General features: G+C 50.5%; 9 protein-coding genes and 1 non-coding gene across 10 annotated transcripts; 7 read left to right on the forward strand and 3 right to left on the reverse strand.

The window, feature by feature from the left end:
• Nucleotides 1-105: 105 nt before the first annotated feature.
• Nucleotides 106-1,433, forward strand: BCR38DRAFT_333504 (uncharacterized protein; the record flags this gene model as incomplete). Its single annotated transcript, XM_040855235.1, has 5 exons — nt 106-160; nt 214-484; nt 534-657; nt 709-1,136; nt 1,190-1,433. The coding sequence occupies 5 exons, from the start codon at nt 106-108 to the stop codon at nt 1,431-1,433; spliced, it is 1,122 nt and encodes a 373-aa protein (XP_040719449.1).
• A 1,010-nt stretch (nt 1,434-2,443) lies between these two features.
• Nucleotides 2,444-4,529, reverse strand: BCR38DRAFT_419298 (Abscisic acid G-protein coupled receptor-domain-containing protein). The gene has a single exon (XM_040859300.1). The coding sequence runs from the start codon at nt 4,255-4,257 to the stop codon at nt 2,617-2,619; it is 1,641 nt and encodes a 546-aa protein (XP_040719450.1). The 5' UTR covers nt 4,258-4,529; the 3' UTR covers nt 2,444-2,616.
• Nucleotides 4,530-4,754: 225 nt separating this feature from the next.
• Nucleotides 4,755-6,119, forward strand: BCR38DRAFT_419299 (50S ribosomal subunit L30). Its single transcript, XM_040859301.1, has 3 exons — nt 4,755-4,934; nt 4,997-5,661; nt 5,715-6,119. The coding sequence occupies exons 1-3, from the start codon at nt 4,886-4,888 to the stop codon at nt 6,006-6,008; spliced, it is 1,008 nt and encodes a 335-aa protein (XP_040719451.1). The 5' UTR covers nt 4,755-4,885; the 3' UTR covers nt 6,009-6,119.
• Nucleotide 6,120: 1 nt separating this feature from the next.
• On the reverse strand, nt 6,121-7,312 carry BCR38DRAFT_419301 (uncharacterized protein). Its single transcript, XM_040859302.1, has one exon. It carries the CDS (start codon nt 7,069-7,071, stop codon nt 6,454-6,456), a length of 618 nt encoding a protein of 205 aa, XP_040719452.1. The 5' UTR covers nt 7,072-7,312; the 3' UTR covers nt 6,121-6,453.
• A 5,508-nt stretch (nt 7,313-12,820) lies between these two features.
• Nucleotides 12,821-14,627, forward strand: BCR38DRAFT_419302 (uncharacterized protein). Its single transcript, XM_040859303.1, has 2 exons — nt 12,821-13,561; nt 13,617-14,627. Exons 1-2 carry the CDS (start codon nt 13,080-13,082, stop codon nt 14,497-14,499), a joined length of 1,365 nt encoding a protein of 454 aa, XP_040719453.1. The 5' UTR covers nt 12,821-13,079; the 3' UTR covers nt 14,500-14,627.
• Nucleotides 14,628-15,036: 409 nt separating this feature from the next.
• On the reverse strand, nt 15,037-15,443 carry BCR38DRAFT_480690 (PHF5-like protein; the record flags this gene model as incomplete). The annotated part of the gene is made up of 2 exons (XM_040863303.1): nt 15,037-15,349; nt 15,427-15,443. The coding sequence occupies 2 exons, from the start codon at nt 15,441-15,443 to the stop codon at nt 15,037-15,039; spliced, it is 330 nt and encodes a 109-aa protein (XP_040719454.1).
• A 487-nt stretch (nt 15,444-15,930) lies between these two features.
• Nucleotides 15,931-17,667, forward strand: BCR38DRAFT_86737 (pinin/SDK/memA/ protein conserved region-domain-containing protein). The gene is made up of 4 exons (XM_040865706.1): nt 15,931-16,158; nt 16,217-16,661; nt 16,715-16,783; nt 16,838-17,667. Exons 1-4 carry the CDS (start codon nt 16,142-16,144, stop codon nt 17,201-17,203), a joined length of 897 nt encoding a protein of 298 aa, XP_040719455.1. The 5' UTR covers nt 15,931-16,141; the 3' UTR covers nt 17,204-17,667.
• A 464-nt stretch (nt 17,668-18,131) lies between these two features.
• Nucleotides 18,132-19,175, forward strand: BCR38DRAFT_333318 (Alpha/Beta hydrolase protein; the record flags this gene model as incomplete). The annotated part of the gene is made up of 1 exon (XM_040855216.1): nt 18,132-19,175. The coding sequence occupies one exon, from the start codon at nt 18,132-18,134 to the stop codon at nt 19,173-19,175; it is 1,044 nt and encodes a 347-aa protein (XP_040719456.1).
• Nucleotides 19,176-20,745: 1,570 nt separating this feature from the next.
• Nucleotides 20,746-24,911, forward strand: BCR38DRAFT_334163 (phospholipid-transporting ATPase 1; the record flags this gene model as incomplete). Its single annotated transcript, XM_040855291.1, has 3 exons — nt 20,746-23,952; nt 24,002-24,669; nt 24,737-24,911. The coding sequence occupies 3 exons, from the start codon at nt 20,746-20,748 to the stop codon at nt 24,909-24,911; spliced, it is 4,050 nt and encodes a 1,349-aa protein (XP_040719457.1).
• A 757-nt stretch (nt 24,912-25,668) lies between these two features.
• On the forward strand, nt 25,669-25,753 carry BCR38DRAFT_t42. Its single transcript has one exon. It is a non-coding gene; the product is annotated as a tRNA-Asp (tRNA).
• Nucleotides 25,754-26,567: the final 814 nt, after the last annotated feature.

Below are 26,567 nucleotides of genomic sequence, written 5' to 3' on the forward strand. Positions count from 1 at the left end.
AGAAATATACTTTCAAGTTCAGTTCACAAATAGCAACCACCATCCTCACCAACAACCTATACCATTAAAACCCATTACAACACATCAACCGCTGAAAACTCTAAAATGCCAGGAAAGATTCTAGAGAAATACGAGCATGTGCCCGTAACAAAGGAAGATTGTAAGTTTGGGAATTCTTCGTCATCATTCAAGAGCTCTACTGACTGAAACAAGTGGACTGGGCTGAGCTCATCACTCTGGACTTGAGTTTGTACGAGCAGCCAGGGGGCAAAGAAGAGCTCGTCAAGCAGCTCGACCACGCTGTGCGCAACGTCGGCTTCTTCTACGTCAAGAACTTCAACATCAGCCAAGATGAAGTCGATCAACAGTTTGCTCTCGGTCGCGAGTTCTATGGGCTGCCCCTGGAGGAGAAACTGAAATATCACAATCAGACCGATCTGGAAAGCGGTGAATACAACGGCTACAGACCGGCTGGTCATCGAATGTGCGTGATTTCAACTTCGAAATGCCTAGCGTGGCTAATATAATTGCAGTCTCGGCAATGGAATTAGGGACAATGTCCAAGTTTACAACATCCCCAAATTCGACGGCTACCACCGACGCCAGCAACCTCCGGTGTTGGCCAACAGCATCAAGGAAATTGAAGCTTTCAGCCGAGTAAGAACCTCCCATTTGGTATGGCCTAAACCCCTAACTAACACTACGTAGAAATGCCACGACGAAGTCGTAGTGAAACTTCTCCGCCTCTTCGCAATTCTCCTCGAGCTCCCAGACGAGGACCAGTTGGTCAAGGACCACCAATACGACGTCAAGGGCGAAGACCATCTCCGCTACATGCACTACGCAGCCCGAAGCGTTGAAGAAAACGAGAAAGTCGGCGACTTGTACAGCCCTGGCCACACAGACCTCGGCAGTATCACACTGCTCTTCCGCCAGCCAGTCTGCGCCCTCCAAATCCTCAACTCCCAGGGAAAGTGGAAGTGGGTTAAGCCTCAGGACGGCACCATCACTATCAACACTTGCGATGCGCTTACGGCTTTGACTGGCGGTCTGATCAAATCGAGCGTCCACCGCGTCCACGCACCTCCGCCCGACCAGGCGCATGTTGATCGCTTGGGTGTGCTGTACTTTGCACGGTAAGTCACCCCATGTAAGCACTCTTCTATTTTTACTAACCAACGTCAAACAGACCCAACAACCATGTGGTGCTTGACCCCATTGCAAACAGCCCCGTGCTGCAGCGTCTGGGACTGACATCCAATGCGTTCACGGAATTGGGACAGCATTTGACCACTGAGCAGTGGGTCAAGGTCAGACAGACTCAACAGCAGCGGAAGACGAGGGAGGCCAAGGTCACCAAGGATGGAAAGTACAATTATGAACAGAAGGATTTGGAAATCATTCCGGGGCTGCATGCTACTATTCACAACTAGGGTTTTGCGTCCGGAGCAGTTGTCATGTACATATCTGCGAATTGCCAATGCAAACTGTTGTTACCACTGAATTGCAGGCTTGAGGATTCAAATTGCTCGAAGTGTAGTCCACAATTCCACTTGTTCAATCCTGAATGAGATTTTTCTTTTCATCTATGCCCTAGTGCTTGGATTCCAACAACTAGTATATAATCCCACCACTCGCCAACAGGAACAAACCTGTAATGGGTGATTTATACCACTATTATTGCGGTGCTATAGTTATTCTCTTCATATGAAGTGTCATTAGCATTCTCATACTTTTTCAACCATTCAAAGTCGAAGCGCTAGTATGTAAAACGCCAAAGACAAGACAAAAGAGACACAGGTGAAGTAAATAATGGTATGCTATGCAACAATAAACAAGCCAAGACTTTAATACCACCTCAAATTTGGTGCTTTTAATATTACACCAGGATGATATGATCGTACTGTAGAATACATATAATTTTCAATCAAAGCATCTTAGTGGTGATCGATCTATACCTTATCATCCTTTCCGGTATATCTCCCCTTTCTCTATCCAAGTTGCGCTAAAAATCTGGATTGAGTTCCTACTCTCTCGATTGCTGCTGCATCTCGCAATGGCATTAGTATCTCCACATTACGAACCATGGGAAAATGCCGACTTTCTACCCTGAGTTAAGTTGTTGTTGGACCGTGTTGCAAGGATCATGGAAAAGCAACGATAGAAGCGACTGGAACTTACCACTCTGGAATACCACCTCGTTGGACGTGCGTCTTATTGGTTCCGAGGCCATAGCGACGAAGTCAACCAAGCCGTGCGAGCTAAGCTCGAGAGACTTGACCAACACCCTAGCAGTTCCAGCAAGCTAGCACTGGACGAGTGCCGCACCACTCGTAAGACAGGTGCCATAAGTTTTCATAGGTGCACAATGGAACATAGCCGAGAAGGGTTGAAGATATCCCTAGTATGGAGATGGCAATACCCATTCCTCGAGAACCAGAAGCCGTCACAATATTTCTAAATTTGAAAACATTCTTCATTGATATTTCTGTAGTCGACTGAGCGCACATCTTATTACAGGCAAACTACTAAAATGTATCAACCGAGACCAGCCTGAACTCCTAGCTCCGCTCAATGCCGTGACTACGTCCCACTCAACCTCCAAACCATTATCCATCACGATCGTTTCTGGCCCATCTCTTCCAAGCCGGCATCATCCCAGTCTTCACCCCATTCGCCGATTTTCCGGCCAATATAGATGCCACCGGCGGTAACAACGCTGGCAAGCAAAAACCAGCCCTCAAACCACCTGTCCACGAACCCCGGCTCTAGCGCGCTTTCCAGGGCATCACTGACCGCGCTGCTGACCTCCTTGGGCAGATTGCTGCGTAGCAGAAGAGCGGCAGAGATGACGTAAATAGCGCTGATCTGTCCAATGAGTAATGCGAGGTTCGCCTGCGCCTGGTAAAGCAGGCCCGGCGTCCACTTAGCGAAGAGGTGGAAAGTCTGGAGGGCCGAGTTTGCGCTTGCGGCGAGGATCACGCCGGACAGGAGGAAGGATATCTGGCGAGCCCAGGCGATCTGGTCAAGCTTGGGGTCCCAATGCTTGGCGAGGAGGCCAAGCAAGCGGTTGATGGGGTCCGTGGAGGAAAAAGAGGCGGAAGGTGAGTAGATACGGCGGAAGGTAGCGAAAGTAGTCGCAAAAATGCGGTATACGCAGTACAAACTGAAGGCGTAGGTGGGTACGAGGAGGAGCTTGCCGATAGGTGTCGCCGCCTTGGCAGAATTTGCTTGCCGGGAGCGGAGTGTAGAAACGGCGTGCGCAAGGTTGGCTTCCATCGCTTCCAGGCCAGAGATCTCAAGTCGTAGTCCGCGGATCTCAGCCGCATCACCGCCACCGCGGATTGAACTGAACACTTTAGTGACTAGGCCAGGCTTCTCGGCAGCTGACGTCTCGGCGATTTTGCGCTGAAGGGTCTGTAGACGATGGCGCTTGGTAAGAAGCATCTCATTCGTGGCATCTAGTCCTGCTTGCTTCCGTGCAATGTCTGAATCCGTCACAGGTCGTCGCGATGTCGGGCTCCCAAAGGTGTGCCATGGCGAGGAGACTGACGCAAAGCCGGATAGCAGTGCCATGAGCGAGATGCCGATAACACCTATCCTCTCAAGACAGGCCCGCGCAAGTCCGCTTGAACTCTCGGTCGTACTGCGAGCCATATTCGCGCTGGGGTGCATGACGTCGCTGCCCACAGGCACGAGGTTCCCGAGGGACCAGAACCCAAACAGCCACAGTCCGAAAACTGCAAACTGGAGGACCCAGGCAGTTCTGGGAATGCGTCCCTTGGAGGTACGTTGAAACGTCCATCCCGAGCCAGCGACCACAGACTGCAATTCCAGGAAGGGGATAACCAAAATGAGGAAGAACAGCAGCGTAGGCACGGTGATCTTCAAGGCTGTTGCGCGCGCAAGCGGATTTACCAGCTCGGAGATCTCACACAATATCAACTCCGCCAACACGGCAGCTAATCCTACAGTCGTTGAGAATGCGGCGGCCGCTACCCGTCTGCGCAACGATTTCGAGCCGTGTTCCGCATGGGCCTGTTGCAGCGACAGCGGCGCATCGGAGGGCAGGAAGTGGTCTTCGCCATCGCGCGAGTTCTGCACCCGCGACAGCTGGGGGAAGATCTTCTGGTGAACGAGAACAGCGACAGCGCCGAAGGTCAGGATGAAGGGCGACAGGGACACGACGGTCGAGAGAGTCGAGGGGGCGAAGCCTGGCGCCGTACACAGGTCATCAGCGCAGTCGGAGGCGCGCATTGGTGATGGGTTTCGCGATTAATTGCTGATGTGGAGTACTACTGCCTAGGGTTGGTCTGAGAGCTCGCAATGTCATTTCACGAGCTGAACACCATGGCAGACTGCTTTGGAGGATAGTAGGGCGTAGGCTATTGCGGGCAGGGTTGCAAAGTGCAGGCCAACGCAGGCCACTTGTCTTGTTTGCGTGCTCCAGGTTAATTTAAGGTATTACTGTGCCGCCCGTGTTGAAACGAGCAGCGAGGCCAAGAATTCAACGCGGTTGCACAATCAAGATGACGACGGCTAATGCACGGTTCAGCAAGGAACCCCGAAGATAAGTTTTACCTCAATTAGTCTTAGTGGGATACGTATGGTAAAACTTAGAACCGTGGGTCTTGATGATTTCGCCGGAGTTTCCGAAGTATTGGCGGAGCTACCCTGGAACAGCAATCGGCGGTACCTAGTAGCTGTATATGTGGCTGAAAATGTTACTAAGCCCATGCGGACAGAAGCTTCAATCGCCCGAAAAAAGTTCATGCGCAACTTGGGATCCTGACGTGGAATCGTGAGCTTGCCAGACGATCCAGAACCACGCCTCAATATTCCGCCCCGCGTAGCAGGGAGAGAAGAGCTTTGGTGTTTTCAGAGTATGACTTCTTCCAGTAGAGGCGGCAATGCGGCTGCTGCTTTACTAAAAAGTCAGTGGAGAGCCCCGTTTGTTCCATGTACTTGGCCTTCCATTGCTAACTGAGCCTAATAGGGAGGCCAAATGTCTGTGCAAGCTGCAGAACGACCCAATTCCTGCGCCCATACTCAGCAGGCGCCGAAACATCACAGAAAGCTGAAGCAAACCCCCATCCACCCACAACCTCCTCTCGCAGAGACGAGTACCGCATCAAGTCGGGCATAATCCTGTCCCGGGCGCCCCTTGTTACCCGTGCCCTATCCCCCTTTGAGAACGCCTTCTTCTTCTACCAGAAGCGTCTAAATGAGCGGTTAGTTCTCCCCTTCCGCCACGAGCTCTTCTTCAAGAACGACACAGCGCCCGATCTGGACTGGCGAATCAAGTTCAACGAGCGAGGACAGCTGCCGGCGAAGGAATTGGGCAGATATTACCCTAAGGGTCGCAATGCGTGGAACGACGAGCTTCTGGTTGGCAGTACGTTAAGCGACGAGGAGAGGATACGGGAGATTCTCTTGAAGGATGCCGAGAACAGGGTCACGGAAGATGGCGAGGAGGCTCAGCCGGATGAGATTGTGCCGGTCGAGCGGCCAATGCCGAGGGTCACAGAGGCGGATAAGACGAACGATGTGAGGCGGTTGGATAGGAAGCTGGACAGGACACTCTACTTGGTTGTTCAGGCAAGTGATGGAGTATGGCAGTTCCCCAACGACGACGTGCCGACGTATGAGAATCTGCACGAGGTGAGCGACAATCCTGCAAATTACTTCGATATTGGTGCTGACGGCGATGAAAGGCAGCAAAGAGGGTCCTCGACACAGCAGCAGGCGTCAACATGAACACATGGATCGTGGGTCGCGTACCTGCTGCACATTATGTTGCTCAGCCTGAGTTCGATGAGAAGACAGTACTGAAGCGGCGAGGCGAGAAAGTGTTCTTCCTCAAGGGCAGGATCATGGCGGGCCAGGCGAACCTGAAGGACAACGCATTGGGGTACAAGGATTTCAACTGGCTGACGAAGGATGAGCTCAGGGAAAAGCTGCCGTTTCCCTATTTCCGCTCTGTGAGGAACATGATGGCGGATCGTTAGACTTGGGCAGCTACGCTCATAGGTCAGCCGCGTGTATTATACAGCTAAAAATGTATACAGGTATGTACTCTACTGTACTTTGCAATGGAAACTGTACCATGCAGACACTTCGTGTCATGACAGTTCGTGAGGAGGGACCAAGACGGGCACCATGTGTTCATCTTTTAGACGTGTGAAGCGGGCAAACGCGCGTTCGAAATCAAAGGCCAGATGACTGCAACCGGCTAGGTTTGTTCACTTCCGAGATATCGTGAGTGGAGGAGCGGCAAGGATCGCGATGGGGAGAACATGGGGAGAGGATACGCCTCCAAGAGCAGATGAGACACGACTACAATGGTCCAGGTCTGTTTACCTAGAGATATGGTGACGTAATGGTGTAGTGACGATAAGGATCAAGATAGAGGACGCGAAAACAAGAGCACAATGGGAGGACATCACGACAGGATCACCAGCGCAAGAATGATGATGGAGATCGATTTTCTTCTTCGCAGCCCCAGACAAGCTGAAGCATGGAATGAAAAAAAAGGTAAATCGCCAAAGGCGAGAAGGTTTCAAAATTGCCAACTCCACGGAGTGAAGAAGGACTTGGTTTGCTGAACGCCAAAACGCCAACACCAGCAACGCCCCTAGCCCACGAAAAGCACAGAAAACAACCGGAACTCCAAATACCTGAACGCCCCCAACCAAACTCCAGCCAAACACAAGAAAATAACCAGAACTCCAAACATCTGAACGCCCCCAAACAAACCCCAAACAAAAACAAGAAAACAGCCGGAACGCCAAACGCCAACTCCCCAAAGCAAGCAAACCTGAAGAAAACACCAAAGCAGAGGTCGAGCATCAAAGTGTGAGGGTGAATTGTCGAATGAGTATTTGAATGGCTCCAAGACCCGAAGGCCCCGACGCTCTCCAAAATCTGTAAGGTCAATTGGGAGGAGTAAAAGTGAATAAAGACAGGGAAAGTAAGTTGGACAAGTTGAGGGGGACGAAACGTGAATGAAAAAGGGGAAAGTAAGTTGGGACAAGTTGGGGGCGAGCGGCGGGAAGACCTGTATTTATGCATGGGAAATGGCAGAAGGCGGTGTGGCTGATTGCGAACTGCAATTCCAAAATGGGAATTCTGCCGCTTCAAAAATCAGGCAGCGAGGTTGCTGATTTGATTTTTGGGAATTCCAAAAATGGTTGCTGGGCTGCCGGTATTTTCGCCGGCTGATTACGGCCTTTGCAATCTTGTGATGTTCCAAATCGGCACCGAATGCCCCACTCTTGATGCCGTGCCAAGACGGAGGACAGAGCGATCTGCAAAAACTACGAATATGCGATAGTGCATTTCTGTTCTAACGAAATCAATTGCAAGCACATCAATGAATCATTGTTTCCTAGCACAATAAAATCATCTCTTTGTTCAAACATCTTGGTAGAAGCAAAATAGTTATCTTCTTCAGCCGGAGCATCATTGGCACTCATGATTCCATCTATGCCGGGCCAGCTTTAACTACAGGGGTTTGAACTACATATGTGTGCCTAACACCTTCAATTGTACACATGATGTCCACTTATGAAAATGCTCCTCCAAGAAAGTTTTCATCTCATGGGTTGAGGTCACGACGAGATAGGTACGTAAGTTAGGTAGCAGACCAAATTGAGACAACTTGATGAGAGGTTTATTTTACCAATGTCACACATTTCCGAGAAAGTGCACTTATATCTCTGTTTATTGCTGACCGCTCCCACCTGTGCCACGGCCGTCTACCAGATAAAATGAATGGCTGACATGTCTGAGGTCTTCGAGCAAGAAAGTACAGGAAAATTTGGATAGCATGCAATTGAGTATTTCTGTTGGCATTAAGCAGCCTGTCCAGAAATATTTCCTGCATCTGGGGGTTCTTTACGGTGTTATAACTGTATTTCTCTCTGCACTATAGTTAGGCACAAGTAATTACGCTTCATTTAGAGTAGCGAGCAGGATCACAGCCGTCAATTCTCTCTCTCTCTTGCATGGCGATGATATTGAGCATTGCCTGGACCTTCAGGTGGTCGGCCTCCAGGAGCCATTAGATGAAGACATGATGACCCGCATGTCAATTGAATTAGTACACACTATGAGGGGGCTTGTTTCGAAAGCTTTTCCTTACATGAGCATTCCGTGGCTCGAGGGTGAACAGCATGTAATATACCAACAGACTTATATGAAGCTGCATGATGCAATGTGCACATGCATATTTCTATCTACTGCCATTTTTAGCCTCCTGGACCTTGAAATGTAGTACAGGGAGCTTTCTACTACAGAGATCGTTATTTGGCAGCATATTCGACTGCAGGTTGTTGAAAATGGCACACGTAGAGTAACGCTGAAGTCGCATGATTAATGGTATTTTTAGGCCGGCATATTACATTGGGGACTTGTATGCCTACTTCCATTGGCCATAGAAGTACGAGGCAACTATTTAGGGGAATCGCAGGCACTTTCAGGGCCACAATAGACCAACCGGGAAAAATGATAACGGTTCCAAAACTATTCTACACCCAAGTTTCTCATCAGCCAGCATATCACGGAAATATCTCTTTAATTTTTGCATCTCCTTGTCCCAGTAGCCGCTGATAGGAGAGAGAAAGCGCTTCGGTCCTCACGGTAGGTACAGAAAGCAAGTCTCTTCATATCTCCTTTCTTAATGCCCATGTCGGCCTCTGCTGATGAGACCCAGTCCTGCTACACTTTTCTAGCGTTTCATATCTGAAATCATCTAGTATGCGTTGGTTCTGAGAGAGATACAACCATGTGTAGTGTACACAATATCCGGTAGCCGCCGGCCACAAATTCAGCTTCCTTCTCATCATCCACGAAGCCTTCCATTCTCGCATATATTCATATGCAAAGAGAAGCACCCTATCATAAGTTTCACAGAACAACCAGTGTGAAACTTCTAAGAGACCCCTGTCTCTTTATTAGTCGAATGACGGGCGCGCATACGGGTTCAGTTCCAAAGATGCGCCAGATAGGATCTTTTCGGAGCGCAAGATTAATCAGTTCCTTCGGAGGGTGAGTCTCGCATGGCGTCCCCGCCAAGTGAGTTTGCATCAGTCCAAATAAGGGAAGACAAGGCACAAAGGTCATGACATGGCGAAGAGAAGTGAGTCAAGTCTCCTCGGTGCCATCTTCATCGAGGAGGCTTCGTTGTCCCCAATTTACAATGCTGATTAATCAGTTAGAGGCTTCAATCTCGAGTGCGGTGCACCTTGCATTGACTCGTTTATAACCTGAACCACAGGCTCAGCCGGCGGATGGAAGAATATCGTCTCGTTGAACACATTGAGATGCGCGTTTTCTTGTACACATCAGGACTCTGTCTGAGAAACACAACGGTGGCCATCCGACCTCAAAGGTTCATTAGCTGTCTCAAGCAATTTGGGCCATCTCTGAACTTGCCGTCAAACCCCTGCATCGTGAATGTTCCACTTTTGGCCATCATACCCAAAAGGCATCTTGGGTTGTACGAAAGGGCACTGCTACTTAGGAAGACACAGAAGACCTAATCTAGCGGCATATCCGAAGACGATGCAGACCACTGCAAGCTCCGTGGTTTGCATCAACTATCCTCGGGAACAGCTAGTTAACCGAGACGCGAAACTCTGCCAGAGTCTCGGTGGGTGACAAAAATGAAGTCTGGTGGATCAAAAGCAAGTCGTAGAACAGATTTTGACTTACAATAATGGGGTGATGTTTCGGTTGTACCTCACAATCTGCAAAACCGAGCCCCTGGTTAAATTCTGCCCATCCACCGCTCCTTCGGACTGGGTCGAGTTATCAACCCAATGCTTGTCTATCGGAGCTGTGAGATCGCTCCCGCAAAGACCCGGATTATATTGCTCTGTCTTCATTCCACACTTCCTCAAATTCAAACTTCATCTTGTTACCGCTGCTCTTGACTGCGGGACACAGGAATTCAAGGCTAAGTAGTGATCTAAGAAGCTTGAAATATAAAGAGTTCGTTGGATCCTCATACAAATTGTGAAGAAACATGGGGTGAGCCTCACGTCTCATGGGCCATATTAATGTCTTGCATCAGAAGGGGCATTGCTACATACCTTAAGTTTATCATCCTTCATCCAGCTCATGATGTCTCGTATTACTCTCTCATATGGAACTCTCGAAAAGGTTTGTCTAGTGTTCCACGGCTGACGGTGTCAAAGTGATTGGCAATGCTCCTGTACAACCATCTCTCTCCATCTCGGCTAAGATAGCTTGCTCCACCACTCAGACTATTCTCGACGTTGAAGTCGTTGGCAGCTAGGAATTCGAGTGTACCTGAGAAGAACTACAGAGTTCTGTCTAGTCTTATCCCCTAAATATCCCGAAGCCCCTTTTCACCAAAGAATGGAGAAAGGGGTTTGCTAAAAGAGTGTACTATACACGAAGCTTTAATAAACTCGTATTAGTTAGGATAACTCATGGAAACACCTTAGGAGTGATAATACTTACCAGTCAGCTCGTCATACCACAAGCATGTACGGCAGAACTGCCCAGAAAGTCTGACTTGACGACTATTGTGTACAAGTATGTGCAATGAGGTTTTGCGCATTTCAGGCACGATGCGAGAATCTATTGTAAGTGAATCGGCAAAAAATAGAAGGGTTGGATCAGGGTACGTACCATAATCAAGAACAAGAGATTCTACCAGTTGAGCTTGTAAACCACCAAAACATGGTTGTTTTGCAGGCAAGCATCATCATCCCCCCGTTCTCCCCGCCCCTCAAACTACGACATTGAACAGTTGATGTATACTCGGGCTAAATTTCACCACACATACGAAACAAGAATGCGCTCTTCAGTTAAGTTTGTGCCAAATCAAGCGATACACAGTACTACGCAATTTCTTTTGCTTTACGGATCTATTACAAGGGAGCTGGCCATCACATCACCAACGGCATCACGGCACTGCTAGTTTGCTTATAATCATGGCTTACCAGCTGCACCGTTTTCCGATCTTGATCCAAAATTGGAGCCCTGAGCGCATGTGATGACACGCCTCACACATTTGTTACTCGGTTCGAGATGCCCTTTTGGAGACAACGACCGTCCACCAGTTGTCTATTTAGCGAGCCATGTTTGTCGTATGAAAAAGATCATATGAATGGCAGCATGTGATTGGCTCTATATATGCAAGCTACATTTCGGAGTTTCCAAACATCGGAAATTTGAATGGCAGGACTGTTACATATGATAAGTTCGAGGCTTACTCAAACAAACTAGTTTGCCCTGGCACAACACCGATTATTGAGACCATGGATGGGGTTGTGTGCGAAGCAACCGAACACTCCAGATATGTTCGAAACAACACATCTTGATTCGTCTGATTCGTCTTACATTAGAGTACTGTTTGGCACGAATCACTCGAAATTTAGTTCTCTACCAACCTAATTCGAGTACCTACACCCGAGTTCCGGATGTCCACCGGGTTGTCTATCATCACCAAATTGTAGTAGAACTCATAAGTTGTAGCCACCTTGATCCAGCACTCAAGCGAGGGACATGACAACCATGATTTGTGGGGTGGTTTGCTTCTCCATGTGACTTTGTGCCAGGACCATAAAAAGGCAGTGGAATAGCAGGCTGGTATCTGTATTGACGTGCCAAAGCTGTTGTATATGTTGACAAATGATCTGTGTACATGCCTTATTTCGATATTGGCTGAGGCGATCAAGTCTCTAGAGTTTCTCACGTTATGAATCATTCACACGTTAAGACACCATACCTAGGCCATTTCCGGACTCGCACAAGTCGATTTCTTTGCTATACTTTCAGCGGCTTTATCTTGAAGCCAGATGGTATCTGCTTGATAGATCTCTGAAGATATAAAAGAACCAGCACAATCGTAGGCTACTTCTTCTGAACATTGTATGTTGATATTCGTAGAAAATCCCAATGTGAATGGGAGGACCCTGTAGTCTTGTCGAGGATGCCTTGTCCAAAAAGACGTTCAGTAGTAGATAAGTCTGATCGTGAAGTTCAGATGGCGTGCGTCAGGGTAATAGGCCGAGGATCCAGGGTCCCGTTCATGCACTACACAGGTACTTTAATCGAGGACATGCAGGCTTTTATAAGTCGCCGAGATCTGACAATTGGACTCCGAGGGGATGCAGGTCTTGATGCTTTGATGAAGCCGATGAGCCCACATGTTCTAGGTGTTAGAAACAGGGCTTGGTAAACATGCGAGAACTTTATCCAATGGCGATTCGACTCGACGTGGAACAAGTAAACCAAGTCAAAGCGACCGCAAGTAACTTGCGAAGCTCAAAGTCAGGTATATTTGGGTTCTTTTATTACGTTCTGCCACATGTGTGCGCCCTACTACAGCCAAGGTGTGATGCATGAACAAGCTGTGCGTATTCGCTATTGTTGTGATTTGTAGACTGAATCGTAGGTCCAAAGACGATGGGTAATGCGACATAATTCGTCATCTGATATTAGAGGATACATTGGGTGATCGTCTGATTCGAGGCCACTCCCTATTCCGCCTGGTCATTGTGTGGTTTGTAATTTGCGAGATGTTAAAGGAGCCGTTCTTGTCTCTGTCACATGGCTTAAGTTCAGCTCATGCAGAGCTGGGGAAATGGCCCAACTGAGGCCGGTGGAGCCTAATTATTAGGCCATCGCGGTGCTGACTCCCGGATACGGTACCGGCCATGCGCGCCTGCAGCGGATTGCAGCGTGGGATGTTTTTACCCAGACCCCCTGCCGCCGACATGCCGAGGCTAAAAACGCAGCTGGGCAACCGCAATGACCGAAAGCTTTCTTTCGCGAATCGAACGAACGAGCGAACCAGCCTCTTTCTCGTCTTGTTGTCAAGTGCAAGTCCACGTGCCAGCTAACCTTCGCCAAGCGCGCATGCGTAACAACTCTCAACTGGTCTTTGGCATTCCCATGCAGCTCGTCTCTTCTCTTCGCATTTTTTTCAATTAAATGTAGCCCACATAAACCTGGCCGGCCAATCTCTTCTCCATCGCTGACGTACCTGCCCATGCCAATGCTTTAACTTGTTTTATCTCCGCCAACAACCAAAAGCTGCCAGTATGGCGTTCAACGGGTCGTATACAGCGACGCTGAGTCCCACCGCCTCGGAAGGCTTTGACTCTTCTGTGCTCCGGAACTCCATCTCGTCGCTATCGTCGTCTGCGTCCTCGCGCCATTCAGCGTCGCGCATTTCGAGAACTTACCGCCAGTCGTCGCAGCTGTTTTTGACGCGTCGCCTACCCGAGGCCTTGTCCACGGTTCTGCCATTGATCACCCCAGCTACCGAGGAAAACGGAGAGACAGAACCAGCGCCCGTTGCGAGATCATCGAGGTCGACGAGGATCAAGGTCTGGAGTCTGTATCTCACCATCTTGAACGCGATCCTCGAGCTGGATCCGGCCGAGGGAAAGGACGCCTTTGGTACGCAGGAGTGGAAGGCGCTGTGCAGCAAGGTGCGGGACGGAGATGTGTGGCAAGAGGTGGTCAACAACGGCTACCACGGAGTGGAGGGCGAGGTCGACTCGGATGTGGTCATAAACTTGTCAGTGTCAGACCACATGTTGGCCGTGAACCACGTATGCTTACACAAACTACAGAGCCACACTGCTGCTGGCGCATGCTCGCACGCAAGAAATGAACCAGAAGCGGTTGGAAACGTACTTGGCGGTATCCCAGGAGCCAAATCTGGACCTTTCGGAGAGACTGCAAGATGCGCAGTCGCCGCGGCTGTCCTCGAAAAGCCGGAGATCAACGTCCAAGTCCAAGGGGACTAGCGGTGCTGACACGCCGCGGGATCTCAACGCAAGGGTGAAGATTCTGGAACTATATACTCTCCATGTGCTTCTCAGAAACAACGAGTGGGATTACGCCCGGGAATTCATCAGCGTCTCGTCGGTATTGGACGAGGAGCGAAAAGAAGCGTTCCTCCAGGCGCTTCAGAGTCTCCAAGAAGAGCAGCAGGAGCAAGAGCGGAGGGAAACCGAGGAGAAGCAACGCCAGGACGACCAGCTGCGGAAAGATCTTGACGAGGCAAGACAGCTAAGAGCCGACAACGAAGCAAGAGAACGAAAGCGAATCGAGGAAGAACGAGCTCGGCGGGCAGGCAGCGAGGTCGATTACGGAATCGAAGACAGCACTCATGGCCCTGTCGGATCCAGTAAGGGCAGACTTACACGATCCGGATCATCGGCATTACCCAAACCCAAATCTTCGATTGCTAATGGCAAGGCCGTGGCCTCGTCGTCTCTCTCTGCACGAGTTACCACGATAATGTCAAATTTGAGCGTGGTCATCCGACAGATGACCGCATCACTGCGGACAAATCCAGCCCTGTTGATGCGATTAGTTGCATTCATTGCTGGACTCGTCATAATGTTTGGTAACAAGAGAATACGGGAGCGGATCACTCGTACCCTGGCGGCGGGCTGGGACAAAGTCAAGACCACCGCGGGCATGGGGGTCAAGGTCAGCTACATTTAATGCCCACCTTGAATGGTGGATACATGGCTCTGTAACTACTTGTACATATTTATTGTTTGTATTTACGAAGCATGCACGAGGCGCAAGTGGGATTCACGGAGCGGCGGTTTGGGCTACGAAATGGTTATCAACTCTTTGCAACAATTTTGTCTTTGTGCTCTGCTAGCTTGGGTATCGAACCTCGCCCAAATGTACAAATATGAACCTAAACGCCATGATGTGCCGCCAATACTTTATTTAGCCATGTTCTTAGAATGGCATGGGCGGCGGATGCACTTTGATCCTCTCTCCAGTCGTGCTGTAAAGTAATCCACCCTGATCTCCTGCACCTAGTTGACTGGTTACTTACTGCCTTTGCATCCATTGCCTGACTTCGTGGTGTGCCCAGTGTCATGGAACCCTTCGCGCGCCGTGTTTCCCCCGCGACAGACAACCCTGAATCATCCAACGCAAACTTGTGCACACACCACATCCCTCTCCCTCTCTCTACCCCCGTCCGCAACACCCCGAGAAGCCCAGACCTGGGCTCCCTCTGGGTTAGTACCCCGTCCGATTCGTCTTTTTCTGGTAGAACAGATCGGTCCGCGAACTTCCCAAATTGATGATCTTGGGACAGCCGTCGCGGTCTTTCTCGAGGCGGGTGCATTCGAAGCAGTAAAAGGCGTCCGAAATACCCTCGCCGCCGCACACGACGCACTTGTTCTGGTAGTTGCCGAAGCTGCACTCGTCGCAGATGCGCACCAATGTCGTGGGGCGGACGTACGAGTCGCATACAGGACACTTGCCGTCGCATTTGTCGCAGAGTCGGCCGATAGCTATGCCGGATTGCTTGCGGCACATTACGAGATCGCTGGGAAGTAGGGGGGTTAGCTTTTGAAAGGAAGGAGGGGAAGGAAGGGGAGGGAGAGAGGGAGGCAGAAGACTTACGGATGATGGCGCGACATTTTGTAAGTATTTCAAGTCTCAGGCGAGGCTCGAGATGTAGTTGGGAGATGCAGCGAGGGTAGAGGGAAGTGAGCCACGTCGTGTGGAATTGAAATTGCGTGAGATGAGGCGGGATGAAGCTCGATTTCCCAGCTTTGACTGCCACTTCGGAGATTTCTTTGGTTTGACGTTGAAGCTTTTCCCTAGCTTCCTGCCGGCATAACCATGTACAAGTGTGGAACTTATGCATTTGGGGACCCATCTGCTGCATCTGTCTTGAACCTCGTTGTTTCATGCCGAGACACCTGACGAAAGGGACTTGAAAATGTCAATCCATTAACAAATTTTGACTGAGCGGGTGCAGAATATGTCATTGCAAAAGTATAACCAATGTAGTCATGTCAACTTCGTCCAAATTTCAATTCTGTAGCTCATGTACTTCGTAAACACTTCAATAACAACTATCGGATAGACGAATTCCTCGAATGAACCCCAGTACTTACCCTTCAGTGGTATGCATATTGCCAGGAAAGCTATCTGTTAGCGATCGTAGCGCTATGCAGCCTTGCGACTTAGCTGCTGCATTCACAAACTGTAACGACCTTGCAATGAATCGATAGCAAGATGAGCTGACAACAACCGCTCTGTGTATCACCTTTAACTGCACTCGACTTATCTGCTGGAGCTCTTTTTGCAAACATCCCATCAGTTTTGTACAATGTCTGCTGAGAACAGGTGTGTTGTGGCGCGATCGCATCTCTTGAAATACCGATTGGCTGACTGAAGAACCCAGCTCACTGGTAGCATCCGGTGTCGGGCCATCTGCCACAGACGCAGAAACTCATAAGGAATCCATTTCTGCTCTCAAGCGCAAAGCATCTCCTCCGCCAGAAGATGCCGTTCTCCAGTCACCGAAGCGGACGCGGCCAGACAATGCGGCAGAGCGACGAGGATCAGCGGGATCGCCACCATCGCGACAGGACCCAACCACAGAGCGCCGGCCGCAATCATCCAAGGAAGAGGAGAGGAAACGTGGGAAGCGGTTATTCGGTGGTTTGCTGAACACCCTAAGTCAAACCACTATCAGCTCCCAGCAGAAAAAGCGACAGGAGATTGAGCGACGACAGCAGGCAAAAATGCAACACCAGCGAGCCGAGGATGACAAGCAACGCCAAGAGAAGCTTGCCAAGCTCAACGCTGTCCGGAAAGTGGAACAGGTCAAGTTTGATGAGCAAGTCGTACGTTGACCCGTCCATACTGCATCAGCGCCTGTTGACTAACGTTGTCCAAGATGCAAACACGGCATTCCCATATGCTCGCGACGGCACGCTTCATACATACCAAAACCGAGCCCAAGATAGTAAGATATGTGCCCACGGGGAAAATGCCGGCCATGTGCTGACCACAGTAACAGTATTACCTGCCCTGGGAGCCCACGGCAGACCAAGAAGACATCGTCAAGGACCAGATCCGCGACGCAGAAAAGGCGGTTGAAAAAGAAGCCCGTGAGTTCAAGCAACGGAAAGATGAGTGGATGAGGGCACTGGGCGTCCTGGTCGTCGAGTCTTCGGATACACAGAAGCCTGCGCCCGAGCCTGAGGCTGCTCACGAGGAAACAGTGGGTAAAAGTGCCGAAGCTCCTCAAACCTTGACTGAGTCTACTAATCCTACCTCCCCCGCTGCACACACAACAAATTCCAACAAGGTTGGTCAAGAAAAGGAGTCGGACGAGACTGGTGACGTTATGGTCGAGGAAGAGGAGGACACGGTGATTTACTAACTTGCCTTGTTTCCGGTCGGGCCGCTTCTTCGGCTTCCGTCCTGGTCTGTAGTATTTAAGCATGATCTTGGTGCTTTGGGGACTTTCTTGTCTTGCAGCATGAGAGAACCGGTGAAGGGAGATTCGTATTCATCCAGGTTTGATGATCCACGATTGGGAATGGGAAATTGGAGCCAGTACCGGCTTGTCTTTGTTTTGGAGAATAGTGGTATCCAAATCTCCATGTCCACAGGCGGTCGATTCCAGGAATTTGACCTTGATATGTGAATCTGGTGTTGAAGAGCCGGTTCTGAACATCTTACGATATCTTATGGAGAAGCTTTAGGCGGTCCACTCTAGCGACCGAGTCAATGGCCACCCGGGCTCTGCGCAAGCCAGGGTGCGGGCAAATCCTGCGTGGTAAGAAGACATAGCCGCTCTTGAAACGTAGGTACTGGAGGTCTGAGACGGGTGAGATGTCTACTACTACGGTACGAGCGTGAAATACAGGGCAGAGATTGTGTCCAGGACTACGGATTCAGCCGTTACACGGAGTTGAAGTCGGCTACACCGCATCCGCAACTTTCCGTCCCAAGGTGCTCTCGATGATGCGTCACTCCTCAGAGGAGCCACCCGATGGACACCCCAGCCAATCATGTCGAAGCCGCCAAGTCCCCGGCGGCTAGGCGCGCGCCGTCTACGAAGTATACTACTTGGAATTCGTAGACTATCCCGTTGGCTCCGTCCGAGTGCCCCGCATAGTTGTGGGGACCTCGGCCGTGAGATCTAAAGTTGTCATAAACGACGGGCGGCTTCGGCTTCGCAGGAATCGTGATGGCGTGGTTTCCGAGTATTTTTTCTGACGCATACTTAACTCCTCAGCGACTCACTTTCTTCGAGATAACTCTCCAGTTGCAGTACTGAGTCAAAAGTGACGAATTTTATCACTATGGCGGCGACTACTGTGGATGCCTTGGTCCCTGACGACGCCCGGGTCGAACACCACAATGCCAAGATCGGAGCCTACAACTACCACTACTTGCTAGCCAATCCTCCCAACGGCGTCACTCCCGTGGACACCATTCTCCTGTGCCACGGATGGCCCGACCTGAGCGCCGCCTGGCGCAACCAGGTTCCGTTCTTACTGTCCCTCAACCTGCGGGTCATTGTACCCGACATGCTAGGCTATGGCCAGACATCGGCGCCTCATGATTTCAACGAGTACAGCTTCAAGAAGCTCTCAGCACACATGCGGGAGTTAGTCGAGCAGGTCTGCGGCAGGAACCCGCGCATCATCCTAGGCGGCCACGACTGGGGAGGTGCATTCGTCTGGCGCATGGCCATCTGGCAATCCGACATAGTCTCGGCCGTCTTCAGTTTAAATGTGCCGTACACGCCGGCCCTGCCCGTATACGTCGATACGGAGCAGATCGTGCAAAGGATTCCCACTTTCAAATACCAGCTGCAGCTCGCCTCGCCCGTCGCGGAGCAAATCATCGATAAGAGCCCTGACCGCCTGCGTGCCTTCCTCAACGGCATATACGGCGGCAAGACGCCCGACGGCCAATTTATCTTCAGCGCTGAGCATGGCATCAACGAGGAGAATCTGGATAAGGGCGTTGGTCCCGCTGCGCTGATGAGCCAAGAATGGGTCGATCACTACGTGCGCGAGTTCAGTAGGAGCGGGTTCCATGGGCCGACGAACTGGTATCGCACGCGGAAGCCCAATTTCGAGGAGGAGCTTGAGTTGACTAAAATCCCAGGCGGGTTCAAGTTCCAGATCCCCTGTATGGTCGTCATGGGCGAGAAGGACATTGCGCTTCCGCCTAAGCTTGCTGATGGCATGGAGAAGTGGTTCGCGGGGTCGTTGAGGAAGGAGGTCGCTCTGGGCGTGGGGCATTGGGCTATGTGGGAGGATCCCGTGGCCATCAATAAGCTCATTGGCCAGTTTATTGGGAGCGTGCTTGACGAGAAGGTGCAAGGAAAGCTGTGAGATATATGTTGCCCTACTTGATAGGTGTCATAGCCTGCTTGCTGTTCGTGACCTAATGTGGGATTAGGAACGAATCTTGAATAGGGGGCTGCTCAGGCACGGCCGGATTGGGAGCTGTGCAGCTCAGCTCGTGTGGCTTGAGAAGATTTGTGTCGAGGCGCGAGGGCAGGTTTCAGAAACGACCGTGTTAGCTAGTGCATCTAGGGATGGTTGTAGAATCACAGGCGCACAGTTGTTCCTCCCAACAGACACCGACGCTTTTTGCGGCTCGTAAAGAATGAATTCTCGGCCGGGATGCTGACTGTTCGTTGTTGGTTGATCATGCCAAGCTGCAGCGTCCCAAGGACCCGGTCCTGATACATGGCCATGAGGTGATTACTTATGCTGTGGTAGCCAGCTAACTTGCTGAAGTACGTAGCAAGTAGATGACATAGCCCCGGCTGCTGCATCCTTCGTACGTATTATATAACGCTTGGTGTCAAGATTGCCCCGAAGCTCATAAACTCCCATGTTATATGCGCCTGTGCAAGTCGTCAATGACAAAGATGCCTGGATGCCTCTGAACCCGTACTAGCATAGATCGGATTTCATAATTGAGATCCCCTGGGGCAGATGTGGCCGAAATGACATCTCCAACTTCTTGTGGACGGATCCAGATGGTCTTGCCTTTTGAGGACACCCCTGATAGTTGTCGACTAACCTGCGGTAAGTGATAAGACGAACAACTTCTTCAGTCCGCTACACACAGCTTTCCGCGCCGCACTGCTGCGTGTCGGTGGATACGTACTTCGTACGTGATTGCTAGTCACATCTAGGTTAGTTACATCTGGAGCTAATTATCGATCGGATCTTCGAAGAAATCTTTTGAGACGGAATGCATCAAATCGGACCCAATAGTTGGCCACGCAGCAAATCAGCGGACGGGGCCTCAATCAGGGGCTCCAGTTGCTGTCATTGCTTTGTAGTGTGCACTTTCTTCAAGGTTGGGGTAGGCTGGGGGCAGTCGAGCAGCCGGACCCCAAACCGTGCGGCTGTTTTCTTTGGCGGTGCAATTGGAGGTCCACTTAGCGGCTTCGACTGCTAAAGTGCCAGCTTTTGACTCGCAGAAATCCTTCTCGTAAGCCCGCTGACTGAGGCTGTGCAGCCGCTTGGCAAAGACCTTAGGCCTGCTACTACCTGCTTCGGGTCCTTCCATGCAACAGGCCGAAAGGCCATACGAAGTGCAGTGTCATTCCAAGTCCAAGCAAGCAACGCTTAGATCCCAGGTGTCAGCCCAGCATCTTGCATCGCAGCCACGCATCCGACTCTTACTTTTGACGTTCAGCTCCATCTGATCTTCACGACTGTGAATCTCCATTTCTGCTGCTGCCGCTAGGCCGCGATTCCAGCTTTACCATATTTTGATCCGTTCCACCAATTACCTCTACCCACTCCGTCGCGCCCCGGATTGCTGCTGCTTATTTGTTGCGACCGCCGGCTTGACTAAAGTTGTAATAACTAGTACTATTCCGCATGCCTCCAATCCTCCCTTCTTGACTCTCCATTCCTTTGACTGCCGGCCAAATCGGACATGTCGGGAAGAGCGCCTCCTGGAGGCTCTTCCAACACCCCAAACAATGACCTTCTGCTCGACTTGGACGACCAGCCCGCGTACGGCGGGCAGCGAACCACGGTAAACGAGGACGAACTGCTTCGCGCCTACGACAACACCCCATCCCGACCCTCGGTGTCCTACGATGATTTTATCGGTGGTAATGAGACGACACACCCTGCTGCGAAAAATCCACCACCGGGCGCAGCAAGCTCGGCTGGTCCGCGCCCCCCCTACTTGGCAGACTCGGATAGGCAGTTTAGCCAATCGTCGGACCTGCACAACTTCCAGAGATATGCTGACGACTTCGACGACTATCCCGACGACGGTCAATCATACTATCACCACGGGGGCTCTTCCGTAGGCGCTGGGGCGGATCAGACGGGTCGCGAGAATGCAAGGAATCGCAACAGTGTGCTAGGTCTCGGCGGAGGGTTCTTCGGCAAAGCTAAGAACATGTTGGGAATGGGTCAGGCCCAGGGCTACTCGGAGATGGACCTACCGTTGACCGAGCCGGGACGAGGACATGCAGATTCCGCGGTCGAGCCGCAATCGAAGCAGAGCAAGAAGTTCGAGCTGAAGAACTTCAAGTTTGGACTGGGGCGAGGCAAGCCGGACCCGTCGACGCTGGGTCCGAGAATTATACACCTGAACAACCCGCCGGCGAACGCTACGACCAAATACGTCGATAATCACATCTCCACGGCGAAATACAACGTCGCCACGTTCCTTCCCAAGTTCATGTTCGAGCAGTTCTCCAAGTTCGCCAACATCTTCTTCTTGTTCACAGCGGCTCTGCAGCAAATCCCGGGGTTGTCCCCGACGAATAAATACACTACGATTGGGCCCCTCATTGTGGTGCTCATGATATCTGCAGGAAAGGAGCTGGTGGAAGACTACAGGAGGAAGCAGGCCGATAGCGCCCTGAACAATTCGAAAGCGAGGATTTTGAGAGGGTCTACCTTCGAGGAGACGAAATGGGTCAACGTGGCCGTGGGCGACATCGTAAGAGTGGAGTCGGAGGAACCCATTCCTGCCGACGTTGTGATATTAGCAAGTTCCGAGCCGGAGGGGCTGTGCTACATCGAGACGGCCAACTTGGATGGAGAAACCAACTTGAAAATCAAGCAAGCCTTGCCCGAGACATCGACCATGGTAAGCACCTCCGAGCTTAGCAGATTGAGCGGCAGGATACGCTCCGAACAACCGAACAGTAGCCTGTACACTTACGAGGCGACCTTGACTATGCAGGCCGGCGGGGGCGAGAAGGAGTTACCCCTGAATCCAGAGCAGCTTTTGCTGCGTGGAGCAACACTGAGAAACACGCCCTGGGTCCACGGCATTGTCGTCTTCACGGGCCACGAAACCAAGCTCATGCGAAATGCGACTGCGACACCCATCAAGCGAACCAAGGTTGAGCGCCAACTGAATATGCTCGTCCTGGCTCTTGTCGGCATACTTCTGGTTCTGAGCGTCATTTGTACCGTCGGTGAACTGGTCTATCGATCCAGTCGGGGCAGCTCTCTCGTATATCTACAGCCATCTTTGGGCGAGCTCGACGATGCTAACACTGTCGTGAAAACCATCTTCAAGGATCTGGTCACGTATTGGGTCCTGTTCTCCAGTCTGGTACCCATCTCCCTTTTTGTCACGGTAGAACTCGTCAAATACTGGCACGGCATTCTGATTAACGACGACCTGGACATCTACTACGACAAGACTGACACCCCTGCAAATTGTCGAACGTCAAGTTTGGTCGAGGAGTTGGGCATGGTTGGGTTTGTCTTTTCGGACAAGACCGGAACTTTGACCTGCAACATGATGGAATTCAAGCAGTGCACCATTGCGGGAATTCAATATGCGGATGAAGTACCCGAAGATCGCCGGGCTACAACTCAAGACGGCGTAGAGGTCGGTATTCACGATTTCAAGCGACTGCGCGAGAACTGCAAGTCGCATGAGAGTGCCCTTGCCATCCAACATTTCTTGGCGTTACTTTCGACCTGCCATACCGTCATTCCGGAGCGGAATGAGAAAGGCGGCATCAAGTACCAAGCAGCATCCCCTGACGAGGGTGCCTTGGTGGAAGGTGCTGTCATACTTGGCTACAAATTCGTCGCGCGCAAACCGCGATCAGCCATCATCGAGGTAGAGGGCCAAGAGTATGAATATCAACTGCTGGCCGTATGCGAATTCAACTCAACGAGAAAGCGGATGTCGGCCATCTATCGTTGTCCGGACGGAAAGATCAGGTGCTACTGCAAGGGCGCCGATACCGTCATCTTGGAGCGTTTGAATGAGAACAACCCGCATGTCGACGTCACTTTGGTCCATCTTGAGGAATATGCTTCCGAGGGTTTGCGAACATTGTGCTTGGCCATGCGAGAGATTTCCGACCAGGAATTCGCGGAGTGGTATGCTATCTTTGACAAGGCTCAGACGACTGTTGGGGGCAATCGAGCCGATGAGTTGGACAAGGCTGCCGAACTTATCGAGCATGATTTCTACCTCCTCGGTGCAACTGCTATCGAGGATCGGCTCCAAGATGGCGTGCCAGAGACGATCCACACTCTGCAACAGGCTAACATCAAGGTCTGGGTGCTGACTGGTGATCGACAGGAGACGGCCATCAACATCGGCATGAGTTCTAAGCTTTTGAGCGAAGACATGATGTTGTTGATTGTCAACGAGGAGGACGCCCCAGCAACTCGCGACAACCTCCAAAAGAAGCTTGACGCAATTCGTAACAACGCTGAAGGCACTATTGAGATGGACTCGCTTGCCCTGGTCATTGATGGCAAGTCCCTAACGTATGCGCTGGAGAAGGACATGGAGAAGCTCTTCTACGATCTCGCCGTCATGTGTAAAGCCGTCGTCTGCTGCCGTGTGTCGCCTTTGCAGAAGGCGTTGGTGGTCAAGATGGTGAAGAGGCACTCGCCCGAGATCCTTCTCGCTATTGGTGATGGAGCGAACGACGTGTCGATGATCCAAGCCGCTCACATTGGCGTGGGTATCAGCGGTATGGAAGGTCTGCAAGCCGCACGAAGTGCTGACATCTCCATCGCTCAATTCCGATACCTTCGCAAACTCACTCTCGTCCACGGCGCTTGGAGCTACCAGAGAGTAAGCAAGACCATTCTGTTCTCATTTTACAAGAATATCACTCTGTATATGACACAGTTTTGGGTAAGTTCTCAGCCAATAGCACCGTCACATTCAAGTCTAACCCTTCTAGTACACCTTCCAAAACGTGTTCTCCGGTCAAGTCATCTACGAATCGTGGACTCTCAGTTTCTACAATGTCTTCTACACGGTCCTGCCTCCCCTTGTCCTGGGTATCCTCGACCAATACATCTCTGCCCGCCTTCTGGATCGCTATCCCCAGTTGTACACCCTCGGTCAACAAAACCAGTTCTTCAAGGTACGGACGTTCTTCAACTGGATTTTAACTGCCATATACCACTCGATAATTCTGTACATCGGCGGTGAACTCTTTTGGTACGGCGATCTTATCCTTAGCGACGGAACAATCGCCGGCCATTGGGTTTGGGGTACGGCCATGTATGGCGCTGTCCTCGCAACGGTTCTTGGCAAGGCTGCGTTGATTACCAGCAACTGGACCAAGTACCACGTTCTCGCCATCCCCGGAAGTATGGCCATCTGGTACACCTTCGTGGCTGTTTATGCCTTCGTTGCGCCTAAAGTGGGAGTATCAACGGAATACGATGGGCTTGTTCCCAAGCTCTTCTCCAGCCCCGTGTTCTGGTTGCAAACCGTCGCACTAGCTGCTCTGTGCCTTATCCGAGATTTTGTTTGGAAGTACGCAAAACGCATGTACAAACCGCAGACATATCATCACATCCAGGAGATTCAGAAGTACAACATCCAGGATTATAGGCCCAGGTATGTATTCCTCTCACTTCTTGGATCTGCAATTTCGCGTAGAACAATAATTAATAAATGCAAATAGAATGGAACAATTCCAAAAAGCAATTCGCAAAGTCCGCCAAGTGCAGCGCATGCGGAAACAGCGCGGCTACGCCTTCAGTCAGGCCGATGAAAGTCAAACTCGCGTCATCAACGCGTACGATACCACGAGACATCGTGGACGGTATGGAGAGATGCCCATGGCGTCGGAGAATTAAGCGGAATGGGGGAGGTTCTCACACACACAAAGTATCATGTTGATTGCCACAATAGCAGAAACACACACCTTAGGGTTCTCAGTCGGTTGGTGGTCGATAATTGATGGCGGGATATTTCGGCTTCGGCTTTGAAAGTTTTGGTCAAGAGGACAGACAGACAGACAGGGAGAACGAGAGATGCAGGACTTTCTCTGTCTCAACAAAAGAGCCCCCATGATTTTCATGAATGAAATGAGATGTGCGATATTGATCAAAGGATTATTATTTAGTAAACATTGATGTCTGGCGCTCGGCATCTTTGCATGTTGTACTCTTAGGTATGGTTTAATGTAGTTTGGAGTCTGATGGAATGAAATGAAGATAGGTTCCGTTGAGGGTGTTGCCGTACCTTGGTTTGCTATTCCATGAAGCAACGTTACCTGCGCTGGCAATTGTCTTGATTGCGCTCGGGATTGTACCGAGATATTGTCTGTCGGTTGGGTTGATTCACGGTAAACTCCACGACCAAGATGGCAACCAAGGGTTTTATGTCTCGTGAACACATTGGCTCCAGGAAAGAACTGATATCTCCAGAATAAAGCGACACTTGAATAGAATGTTCCATAGTTGATGTCGAGGAAATAAGGTTGGTCATGATCCACTGGCTGTTCTTCTTGACCTGTAGTGCTCGTACCCAACCTTGCTGAATATCTGATGGCCTTCTGAGGGTAATAATTTTTCATAGTTGCTTGACTTTCCAGTCAACAAGGAAGTAAATTCTCGGTTAGTATAGTGGTCAGTATACGGGCTTGTCATGTTGTGACAATCCGCCCGGGACCCGGGTTCAATTCCCGGACTGAGAGCAACTTATCTTTTTCCAGTTTCTGGAAACTTATTGTGATATTAACCGACATGTCTATTTTTAGCGTTCTTATTTCCTTCCGAAACGTTGGGTTCGGTGTAATACAGCTTGCTAGACAGACGACTTGAGACAAAATACCTAGGTAGTAAGTAAGTAGGCTTTCGTATTATGTATGGTAGGAAAAGTTGAATTCCAAAGATATCAACACTACTAGCTAGGATGGACTAAACTCCAATGGTATATATATACATATATATATTATATATTTTGTCTTGTAGCCCAGTGTAAAATTTCATTCGTCGACTACTACACATCATTTGTTTCCGCTCGGTATATACCAGATTGGACAGCTTCCTTAGCAGGGCATATGAGAAGAGACATTAAAAGGCAGTACGAAAAAAGAGAACCCGTGGTTTCCTAAACTCTACGGAAAGGGGCTTACATGATATGGAATATATGGGCCGTCCTTAATCAGCATGATCTTACACCATTGCTAACACGATAAGAGGGCTGTCCAACGCACTGATTATGATCTTGACCTCCTTCCCCTCGACTCGAGAAAGAAGTCATCCTGGATTTCCCAAGAGAGACCGCAAGTGCCACTGTATAGATAGACACTGGTGTCTACGGAGGATCCCACCCGAGCTCACCTGAATCACCGTGCGTGGGTGTGCATTCCATTATGCCATGGACACTCCTCTTACACCCATCGATCCATCTCCGTGTTGCATCCTTCGCAAGATCGCATCAATCCGCCGCACCGATGAAAGCGAGAGTGTCATCAGATGGCAACCCGTCTAATCTGATTTGAGACA

The sequence above is a fragment of the Pseudomassariella vexata genome (assembly GCF_002105095.1).
Source record: "Pseudomassariella vexata strain CBS 129021 chromosome Unknown BCR38scaffold_2, whole genome shotgun sequence".
Taxonomy (NCBI): Eukaryota; Fungi; Ascomycota; class Sordariomycetes; order Amphisphaeriales; family Pseudomassariaceae; genus Pseudomassariella; species Pseudomassariella vexata.